This window comes from Hyaena hyaena, unplaced genomic scaffold (assembly GCF_003009895.1).
Source record: "Hyaena hyaena isolate Hyena2069 unplaced genomic scaffold, ASM300989v1 scaffold_38, whole genome shotgun sequence".
NCBI classification, from domain to species: Eukaryota; Metazoa; Chordata; class Mammalia; order Carnivora; family Hyaenidae; genus Hyaena; species Hyaena hyaena.
The window spans coordinates 2709877-2720910 of NW_024080670.1; the positions used below are offsets into that span (position 1 = coordinate 2709877).

The following is an 11034-nucleotide window of genomic DNA, read 5'->3' on the forward strand; positions in this document are numbered from 1 at the left end:
AAAAAAAGTAGGCTTCAACCTGCTGGCTCTCGGGTCCGGTGCCCCCATGCTGTCATTTTCCTGAGGTACTTAACCATGTTGAGGTAAGAGCAGGTTGACTTCTGGGCTGACTTAGAGCCGGTCTTGTGGCTAGAGGAGTTTGGCTTTGGGGTCCATGCTGAGCACTGCTCACAGCCTATTATATCCTCTTTCTCTCTGAGCCTGTTTTCTCATCTGTAAAATCAAGATCGTTTTTATTTTTATTTTTTTCCCTCCACTAGAATGCATGGTCAGTGAAGGCTGGAATCACCTATGCCTTGGGTTCTTTTTTTTTCCCTTGGATCCCCAGGGTCTAGTCCATAACCCAACACACTGGCAATCCTCACCCTATGAATGAATGAGTGAATGAGTGGAAGAAACTTTACGTGGAGAAACCTATGGAACATTACCTCATCCGGGTGGTGAAAGTCCACCTCAACAGTCATCATGTTGATAGTGTGTATCCTTCATATGATGTCATAAAGTAGCACCCTACCCATGTCAAGTTCCCTCCTCACACAACCCCAGTCCAACCACAAGAAAAACATCAAATTCCAATAGTGGGTCATCCTGGGAAAGATGTGACCAAGTACTCCTCCAAACTGTCAAGGTCATCAAAACCAAGGAGAGCTTGAGAAGCAGTCTTAGCCAAGAGGCGCCTAAGGAGACACGAAATCTGAATACAATGCGGGATCCTGGACAGGACCCAAGATCAGATCGAGGGCATTAGGTAAAAACAAAGGAAACATTTTAGTTGTAGTAATATCGGTTCGCTAATTTTAACAAATGTTAACATACTAATATGTTAATACGGGAAATTATGTGGGAGGGTATATAGGACCTCTCTGGACTACCTTTTCAATTTTTCTGTAGATCTAAAATTATTCCCCCCTCCCCTTTTTTTTCATGACCTCCAGCGGCCTCCGTCGTTCACCTCCCGGAAGCAAGTAGGGGCTCCGCCCCTCACAAAGATGGCGGCCACCACGGGAGGCGCGAGAGGAGGCCGCCCCGCACAAAGATGGCGGCCGCGCCCGGGAGGAACCGGAAGCGCGGTCCGGCGGCGGCGCCGGTCCGGGGCAGGCGCGAGAACGCGCGGGGAGGCGCGGGTCCGGGCATGAAGCTGGGCCGGGCCGCGCTGGGCCTGCTGCTGCTGGCGCCGTTGGCGGTGCGGGCGGTGGAGCCCATCAGCCTGGGACTGGCCCTGGCCGGCGTCCTCACCGGCTATATTTACCCGCGCCTTTACTGCCTCTTCGCGGAGTGCTGCGGCCAGAAGCGGAGTCTCAGCAGGGAGGGTAGGACTGGGAGGGCGGGAGGCTCGCCGGGCCGGGACCCGAGGCCGCAGCGGCCCCGGGCGGGGGGTGGCGCCGGCTCCTGGTCACGACCACGACGGACCGGGGTTGGTCGGAGACCCGAGCAGACGAGCGGCGGCCCGGGTCGCTTCCTCTGCCGAGAGTTTCGCTCCCTCCCGGAGGCGCGGTGGGAACTCCTGCGGCCGATCCGCGGCCCGTTGCGGCCGGGCGGTGCCCGCGGAGGGGCCGGGCTAGGGTGAGGGGCGCAGGCACTGGGCGTGGCTAGCAGGGGGCGGGCCCCCTCCCCCTCCCCCTCCCCCTCCCCCCCTCCTCCTCCCCCAGCACCCCCGCCCCCGGCCCGCTCCGGGAAGTACCTCCGCGTTTCACAAGGTGCTCCAAGCACCGAGCAGGCTTTGCTGGCTTTACAGGCGCCTGTAACCCTGGGCTGGGTTTCTCCGGACACCCCGTCCCCGACCGGCTTTGTTTTTTCCCAGCGCTGCAGAGGGATCTGGACAGCAAGCTCTTTGGACAGCACCTTGCGAAGAAAGTCATCCTAAATGCTGTGTTCGGCTTCCTAAGCAACCCGAAGCCCAAGAAACCGCTGACTCTCTCTCTGCACGGGTGGACGGGCACCGGCAAAAATTTCGTTAGCAAGATCATCGCGGAGAATATTTACGAGGGCGGTCTGAACAGTGACTATGTGCACCTGTTTGTGGCCACGCTGCACTTTCCACACGCCTCCAACATCACCCTGTATAAGGCAAGAGCGGAATTTTGGAATCCTTCCTGGATGACGCTGGGGTCGGGGGAGTCGGGGGTTTCTTGACTGTGGGGTGGAAGGTGGGAATTGCTGGGGGGCGGGGGGTATGAGTGAGCCTGGAAGAGGCTACCTCCACCGGTTCCCCTCCGAAAGATGTGGAAGTTACCGGGCGTTGAGGTGCCTGGAGTAGTTAATACCATCAGAGCTTTGTGATGGTGGATGATGAAAACAGGCTCAGTCCGCAGCTTATCTTAGTAAGGGGAGTCGTGGGATTTTAGAGATGGACTGGATCAAATCCAACCCAAAGATCGTGGCGTCTAACTCGTTTCGCAAAAGAGGAAATGTTTCCAGAAAGGCCTGAGGTTGTTCAGCTAAAATGTTGCAAACTGCTTTTACAGCTTAACTCACTGCTTAACCGCCTGGACTTTGGCAATGCACACACCTACATGTGAGTCCTAACTCTCCCACCCACCAGCTGTGTAGACTAGGGACTGTCGCCTGAGCCCACACCCAGGTTCTTCTCTGTAAAGAGTGGCGGTGAGAATGCACTGAGCTCTGTCGAGCGTGTTGCCTGCCTGCCGCGAGCCTTCAAACACATGGCAGCTCCCGACTTTTTAGTCCGCGTCACAAAACTGCAAGGTGAACACAGCAGATATTTAGCGCTCGCGCCTGCGCATACTTGTTTTCCCTTCTGCCTGGGTGAACATCAGGGCCTCCAGCTTTCCAGGGGTTCCTGGGACGTGAGCCTGGCAAGCACTAAAACTAGGAACGTTCCAGACAGGTTGTGTGATGAATGGGGGCTCCTAGTTCGCCTGCAGGTTCCACCACTTAATAGCTGTGTGACTTTGGGCAAGTGACTTAACCTCTCTGTGCCTTGAGTTCTGCATCTGTAAAACGGAGCCCTGCTTTGAGGGCTTTGGGGAGATGGCCATAAAACATTACGTGAATAGTGCTCAGAGCTCTGTCTACCCCTTAGCGAGTGCTCAGTACGTGTTCTGTGTCACTGCCTATACACTGGAGCAGCAGAGTGGGAAAACCATGGCCGTTGGAGCCTAAAAGATCTGAGTACGTCCTTGTTTAAACAGTCACGTGCTTCACGCAGGTCACTTCATCTCTGCTCGGTTCCTTCTGTAAATAGAGCCTGGTCCGTACCTGTAAGAGCAGAATTACTGCGTAGGTTGGATATGTACCCATGGAACCCTGAAGCCATGATCACAGTAGCCAAGCAAAGTCCGAAATCCTAAGCAGTCAGGACCTACGTTGTACCTTCCAGAGTCTTCCTCAGAAAACAGTGAATTCCTCCTTGTCCTCCCCCAGGGCTCTGGGTGGGAAAGCACTATATAGAACCCTGGTTCACATTTCTGATTAACGGGATCTTTTTTTCTCTTTCTTACTTTGCTTGTTTAGTATTGTAAGAAGTACATAACTATGTTCTTATGGAAGGTTTCCGATTAGGCAGATTTATTTGAGAACCCCCCCCAGACATTGTTACAGAAACTCAGGAGAGTTCCCTCCCCGCACTCACCCCAGAGCGCGTGCACTGGAGTTCAGTTGCCTCACTTAAAGGAGTCCGTGTTCCTTACCGTCCCCATTGGGGAAAGGAAACCCCTAGTCTGAGGACTGATGGGCAAAATAGGTTACTTGGTCTCCGCCTTCTTCCTTTTTTTTTTTTTTTTTGTTTATTTTTGAGAGAGAGATGGAGCATGAGCAGGGGAGGGGCACAGAGAGGGAGACACAGAAACCAAAGCAGGCTCCAGGCTCTGAGCTGTGAGCATAGAGCCCCACGTGGGGCTCAAACTCACAAGCCGCGAGATCGTGACCTGAGCCAAAGTTGGACGTTTAACTGACTGAGCCACCCAGGCGCCCCTCTGCCTTCTTCCAAGAAGGCTGATGTACACAGGATACGTGTTAACATCACCATTTTTTTAAGGTTTATTTATTTATTTTGAGAGAGAGAGAGAAAGCATGCAAGAGTGGGGGAAGGGCAGAGAGAGAGGGAGAGAGAATCCCAAGGAGAGTCCGTGCTGCCAGCCCAGAGCCCAACTCGGGGCTCGATCTCATGACGGTGAGATCATGACCTGATCCAGCCTCGAGAGTCCGGTGCTTAACCGACTGAGCCACCCAGGCGCCCCCCGCACATCACCATTTTAATGACAAGGACCAGGAACTCAGTGACACAGCATCGTTACGATCTCTCACAGCACGGGAATTCTAACCGACGTGGGGATTTGGAACCAGGCAGGGCACGGCTCAGATCCCAGCCCTCCCACATCCTCATTTTATAATGTTGGGCGAGATGGTGAAGCCGTATGCCTCCGTTTTCCTTACCTGCGGAACGGGTGTGATGCTATCCGCAGCACAGAGGTGTGGGGAGGAACCAAAGAGCCTGCGTGTGTAAAGTTCTGAGCCCAGTGCGGGGCATGCAGTCAGCGCTCTATAAATGCGGCCATTGCAGCGCTACTGCTCACCCTGGTTGTTTCCGTTGCTGAGAACTTTGCACCGGCTTTTCCTCCTGTAATTCAGGATCAGTTACAGTCATGGATCCGCGGCAACGTGAGCACGTGTGCAAGATCCATCTTCATATTCGATGAGATGGATAAGATGCACGCCGGCCTCATAGATGCCATCAAGCCTTTCCTGGACTATTATGACCACGTGGACGGGGTCTCCTACCAGAAGGCCATCTTCATATTTCTCAGGTGAGGCTGGGGCTGGGACACAGTCGGGGACCTCTGACCCCCGAAGGCCATGGGCTCCGGGACAGAATCCAGTCCTTAACTCCCTGGAATTCTCTTGCAGCAATGCTGGAGCAGAAAGGATCACAGATGTGGCTTTAGATTTCTGGAGGAGTGGAAAGCAGAGGGAAGAGATCAAGCTCAAAGACATGGAGCCGGCTTTGTCCGTGTCAGCCTTCAATAACAAGAACAGTAAGTGCGGCCCGGCCAGCCAGTACCGGCCCCTCCCATTTGTGATCCCGCGTGCCAAGGTCGTAGACTGTCAGCCTCGCCGTCGTCTGGGAGCTGACGAAGTGCACTCTCCGTCCCTCCCCAGACCTAGCGAGTCGGGGTTTCTATGTGACCTTCCAGGTGACTTGTCGTACACGCTAAAGTTTGCACGGTGCTCTTTTAAAGAAGGAGGGACAGTCTTGATCCTCGCAGTCTTAAAGATGAGTTTCCCGTTTTCTTTAGGTTTAATCGTTTTCCTTTGTAGAAGGAAAGCAGGTGGTTGAGCAGGGAAGGCCGCTGTGAGCACCTCTGAAAGAGAGGACCCGTCCAGCCCCCCTCTCTCTCTGTGTGGTCCCAGAACTCTGAGGTGCTGCGCACAAGAATAGCAGCCAAAGAGCGGGCGGGCCCACTGTCTGTGCTCTACTGGCCCATTTCCTTTATCTTCACCATGACCTTGTGGGCTGGAACCTGTCATCCTCCCCATTGTATAGATGAGGAAACAGGCTCAAGAGGGAGCCACTTGCCCAAGGCCACACAGCCTGCTCAGTGGCTCTGATTTCGGAGCCCGAGGTTTTCGCTCCCAAGCTCACGGCGTTCCCAGTGACCCCCTTTGAGCTTGAACCCTCAGAGGTGGGAAGTCCCCGTGGTGCAGAGTGACTCGCTGGGTCACCTGGGTAACCTGTGAGCCGTGTGGGTGGACTGTTACCGTTTAAGCCTGCTCTGTTCAGGGTCGTTCTCGAGCTTAGAAAGCAAATGTTCTCCTTCAAAGCGAGAAATCACTACCGCTGCAGAGATAGGTGGACAGTGTGGGGTGTTTATGTCCGTTTGTGTCGCTGGAATATTACCGACGGAAGACAGGATAGCTTGTAACACGTTAAGTGGGTCTCTGGTGTGCCGGCGTGAGCACACGCAATAGGTACATTAGCCTAAATGCGTCAGCAACGTGAGGCCAGCTGCCTAGCACCCACGGTATGGGAGGTTATGAAGGTTCCAGGGTATAAGCTTCAGAATGAGGCGGACCTGGCTTAGCCATTTATTGGCCTCAGTCAGATGGCTGAACTCTTTCATTTATTTGTTCAACAAATGCTGAGCTCCTTCTAGGTGACAGGCACAGGTCCCTGAACTGGGGACGCGGCAGTGAACAAAAGCCACCACTTATCCTCATGGAGTTTATATCCTAGTGATAAATAAGAAACCACGTCAGATGATGGCATCTGCTCTCTATGTAGAGGTAGAGGTGTATCTTCCTTCCCACCCCCGATAGGTAAAAAGTAAGTCCCTAAAAAGGGCTTGGGGGCGCTGGGATGAGGATGGGCGGCAGTTCTAATACAGCAGTCAAGGACGGCTCGCTGTGCGGGTGACAGTTGAGCTGACCTGAGGACTGCGGGAGTGAGCCTTGTAGACGCCACAGGGAACAGCATGCCATCGGAGGGAACAGCACATGCAAGAGCGCTGAGGTGGGGGTGTGCCCGGGGGCACTGTGGCAGTCCCGAATGAACAGGGGCAGAAAGGGGGTTGGATCAGAGGCAGGTCTTGCCCTGGGGACGCTGGGCACCAAAGGCCCGGAGGGCCACGGGGAGGCCTTGGGCTTGACTCCCAGTGGAGAGGGAGCCGCCGGAGTGTTTTGAGCAGTAACAGGACCGGACCTAGTTTTACAGGACCACACAGGCCACGGGGTGGAGCAGAGGCTGAAGGCGGCAGGGGGGGCAGGGACACCCAGGAGGAGCCGTGGCCCGGACCCGCGTGCGGAGTGACCTGGTGGCTCAGGATGCGTGTTGAAAGGCAAAACTTTCAGAAGGTAGAATAAGATTTCCTAAAGGATTGGTGGGGGAATGAGAGAGCCCTGAGTCAGGGGTTCGGCTTGAGCCATGAGAAGGGTGCTCGTGCCCTTTTGGGGGATGGACCGTGGAGTCGCAGGTGTGTGGGGCCGGCGGGGAGACGGGCGTGGACAGTGAGCGAGGTGCCCCCGCGGAGGTGCGGAGCAGACGGCTGGCCGGTCCAGTGGGGTTCCGGCGGGGCCTCCCGGCTGAGGGGACACCCTCGGGAGTGGCCCGGGGATGGTTTTGTAAAGAGACTGAGATCATTGCTCTGCCCACCACCCCTGCTGTGATCAGGTTCTAGGCCAGGCTCTGCCCAGACGTCACCTCCTGAGCCCGCCGCCCTCCGTGGGGCTGTGAACCCTGATGGCAGTGTCGCTGTGTGCTGGCTCTGCTCCCTCCCCGGGGCCCGCGGCTTGCCTGACCTTCAGGAACTGAGCTGTCCCCCCTGCCCTGCTCAGCCATCGGTTTTGGGTTTTGTCCCCCCCCACCCCCCGGCCCCAGTCAGACTCCACGCCGTCCAGGCAGTGAGGTCTTTACCAAGCACCAGTTCTGTGTCGAGCACTGCTGGGAAAGGGAAGCGCACAGTCCCGTCGTGGCCCTGTGAGCCGTGGTCTCTTTCCGGCACAGATCTCCTACCACCGTTCTTCCTACGAAATAAGAGGTGTCTTAATACTCACGGCAAACCCGGCTCAACCTCGTCTCAGTTTGTTAACGAGGGGACTTTTGGGAAGCATCTTAAGGGCATGGGCTGGTTTCCAGGAGAACCGAACACCACCCCCCACCCCACCCCCGACTCCGGGGAATGAGGGGACGGGGACAGGGGCTGGAGGTGGAGTCGGTCGCCAACAGCCAGTGATTTAATCAGCGGTGCCCATGTCACGAAGCCTCCGTAAAAACCCAGAAGGTTGGGGTTCGGAGAGCTTCCAGAGTGAACACGTGGAAATCTGGGAGGGGCCTGGGAGCTTCCGGTCCTTTCTGCGTTCCCTCTCGCTTCCATCTGGCTGTTCCACAGTCTGGCTCCTGTATTGAGCTGAAATTGTAGCTCTCACCAGCCCGCGATGGAGAATTGCTCGGTGGTGTGAAAAAAAAGCCCCACGTGCTGGAACTGGTCAGAGACCAGGATTAAGGCACCAGAGTCCAGCGGCAAAGCGGAAGGGAAAAGGGTCACCCGAAGAAGTGCGGGTGCCGTGTGGTCGGGAGGGGGTGCTGGGTCCTCCCGGGAGTCCAGGAGGGGACGCACGTGGGTCACCGGGGGGGAATGGGGGGGGTACAGGGCCCGCACTCGCCCCGGGTAAGAACACACAGCAGAGCCGCCCCCCCCAGCACCGACTTCGCACAGTATCGTTCTGAGGGTTCAAGTTCTCAGTCTCCAGACGCGCCGTGTGGTCTAGACTCGCGGGCAGGAGTGGCCAGCCTCTGCCCTGCTGCCGATCCAGCTGCTGGGAGTCCAGCGGGTCCTGAGTTCCCCGAGGAAGGGAGGGGCGGGTCCTTCCCTGGGGACTCCTCTGTCGTCGTGCTTTCCTTGAAACACTGGCAGCCTGGGGACCATGTCCCTCCGCTCTCCGTCATCCTTTCTGGGCTGGTGGGCTTCTCTCCTGCTTCAGACCCGTCAGTCCATGGGAGGGGCCTCCCCTGAGCCCGAGGCTACGGAAGGTGCCACGTCACCCTGCTTTGCTCCGTCTTGCCGGTGGGCACGCTCCCAGGTTCCCTCAGCCCCCCCGGACCGTGGTCGCCACCTCCGGGTCTGGCACCTGGCGGCCGCCCGCTGGCCATGTGTCGGCGGACGGGCAGGCACACGGACGGTGGATGAACAGCGCTGTTTTCTCTTTCCCAGGTGGCTTCTGGCACAGCAGCTTAATTGACCGAAACCTCATCGACTACTTCGTCCCCTTCCTCCCCCTGGAATACAAACACCTAAAAATGTGCATCCGGGTGGAAATGCAGTCCCGAGGCTTTGAAATCGACGAGGACATTGTAACCAAAGTGGCTGAGGAGATGACGTTTTTCCCCAAAGAGGAGAGAGTTTTCTCCGACAAAGGCTGCAAAACGGTGTTCACCAAGCTAGATTACTACTACGACGACTGACCGCCCCGGGCTGGGGAGGAAGACGCCCTCCGCACCCGGCTCTTTGCCCACACGTCCCGGCTCCGGGGCCTGGAGGACCGAGCAGCTGTTTCCTGTTGGACGGAACGGGAACCTTCCTGAGACGTTTTCATCCATCGGAGCCTCCGGGCCTCACACCCTACAGATCATGGATCGCGGACTTCGGAACAGCCCAGAGCCTTCAGAGGCAGCGGCGCCCTGCTCCCCGGCCACGCGTCCGAGGGCTCATGATTTTTTAAAAATCATGTTTTAATTTCAAGTGTTTCTGTTTCAAGGAAGAATGTCTAAGTTTTACTGAAAATGCGATGACTTTATTTAAAATGGTTTTTAACCTTATGAGAAGCTTTTCAGACTCTATGTTATTGGCTTTGTGTTTTTTTAACTTCCTGTCACCATTTCAGACTCTATGTTATTGGCTTTATGTTGTTTTTTTTTTAACTTCCTGTCACCATATCCTAGGTGCTGAATTTTTTGCTGAAAAGAAGCCCACGCCAGGGTCCTTGGCACGAAGTCCCTCGGCAGGACTGGGGACCAGGGCCGGACCAGTGATCAGACCGGTCACAGGATGGCCACCACAAGGGGCAATGACGTGTCTAGACGAAGGGACAGTATGTAAGAGGACACACTCGGGGGGGGGGGGGGGGGGGCGGTGCCTGGGCGGCTCAGTCAGTTAAGCGGCTGACTCTTCACTTCCTTCCTTCCACTTAGGTCGTCATCTGTCAGTTCGTGAGTTCAAGCCCCGCATTGGGCTCCTCGCAGACAATGCAGAGCCTGCTTGGGATTCTCCCTCCCTCCCTCTCTCTGCCCCTCCCCTGCTCATGGTCTTTCTCAAAACTAAAGAAAAAAAGACACATTCAGGCCCCTCACAGATAAGCCTTTTAAGTCCCCTTTCCAAGGGGTTTGATCTCAGTAACACTGTGAGTGATAGGAATGATCTCAGTAACATTGTGAACATTCGTGAGAAACAGTTTCCTTGAAAGCAAACATTTCCAGTTGGCCACCTGTCAGTCAGTCGGCTTTGCAAAGGAAGATCCTTCCCGTTTCCATTCCTGAATGAGCCGTACGTTGTCCGGCGAGTTTTGCTGTATTTTCAAAAACCATCCTCGGTTACGAGTTTTGGTCGTTTAATGAGAATTCCCCAGACCTCTTAGGAAAGTGTAGCTGCCCACCCCCCACCCCCGGGATCCTGAGATCAGTACTTTTACTTATAACCACAAAGAGCTACCCTCGTACGTTGTACGCTAAAATGGTGTGTAATTTGTGAGAGCATCTTTAAACGAGAAAGACCCCCGTTTACTGTAGGTCTTCAGTGCTTTGGCAACGAGTTACGACCTCAGAGGCGCAGTGCGGGCTGGAGTGAAGTCTAGAAGGGACTCTGGATCCTTCCAGCTCCGGCCCTTCGCTCAGCGGCCCTGGGGACCACACTGTTGCAGGGTCGTGGGGCCTAAGTCTGCAGACCTAACCCAGACGAGGCGCCAGGCAGACATGCAGGGCACAGGGGACAGACAGGCCTTGGTGTTTGCAGCACGCACATGCGCCTGCTGGGGGCTGGACCTCCTGTGGGGGATGGGCCCGAGCGGTGCTACGGGGACCGTTTTCTACAGACCCACAGGACCCCTCTGCCTCAAGGTACCCAGCCTGCACGGAGGCCCCCTAGGGATGGCTGTGGTTGTGGAAGGTTCATGATGTGGGTTAGAAGGTGGCCTGTGCTCCTGTCCCCAGGAGTCACAATCATTCCAAGTTGGGCTAATCATTCCAAGTTGCCAGCCCCAGCACTGGGGGTCCCCTGACTTAATTCGGCAAGTTCAGTCTTTGTAGGGGAGGCAGTGCGGGGAGTGGAGCGGGACCTGCTTTAGGCTGTGAACCAGACCTTGGAAGTCCAGTCTCGGGACTTGACCGCCTTAAACTGAGAAATGAGGGACTGGGTGGGAGTGTTGGCGGAGACGGTTTGGACTTTCTAGAAAGTAGCTGACTCATCCTCAGTCCCGGAAAGAGAATCGGCGTTAAGGATTCGCTGACAGACAAGAGGCCAGGTGGGGTGCGATAGAGCAGACCCGCACTGGGGTTTTGCTGTTCCCCAGCTCTGGTATCCTGGCCTG

General features: G+C 55.9%; 1 protein-coding gene across 1 annotated transcript; it reads left to right on the forward strand.

Moving 5' to 3' along the window:
* The first annotated feature begins 1006 nt into the window (after positions 1-1006).
* Positions 1007-9292, forward strand: TOR1A (torsin family 1 member A). Its single transcript, XM_039229603.1, has 5 exons — positions 1007-1310; positions 1802-2067; positions 4591-4766; positions 4867-4994; positions 8667-9292. The coding sequence occupies exons 1-5, from the start codon at positions 1037-1039 to the stop codon at positions 8915-8917; spliced, it is 1095 nt and encodes a 364-aa protein (XP_039085534.1). The 5' UTR covers positions 1007-1036; the 3' UTR covers positions 8918-9292.
* Positions 9293-11034: the final 1742 nt, after the last annotated feature.

Excerpts from the sequence above, each read along its gene's own strand:
- TOR1A (XM_039229603.1), top strand. The coding sequence starts at position 1,037 with ATGGCGGCCGCGCCCGGGAGGAACCGGAAGCGCGGTCCGGCGGCGGCG. Across the intron at positions 1,311-1,801 it reads GCGGAGTCTCAGCAGGGAGG|CGCTGCAGAGGGATCTGGAC; the intron begins GTAGGACTGGGA and ends GTTTTTTCCCAG. Across the intron at positions 2,068-4,590 it reads CCAACATCACCCTGTATAAG|GATCAGTTACAGTCATGGAT; the intron begins GCAAGAGCGGAA and ends CCTGTAATTCAG.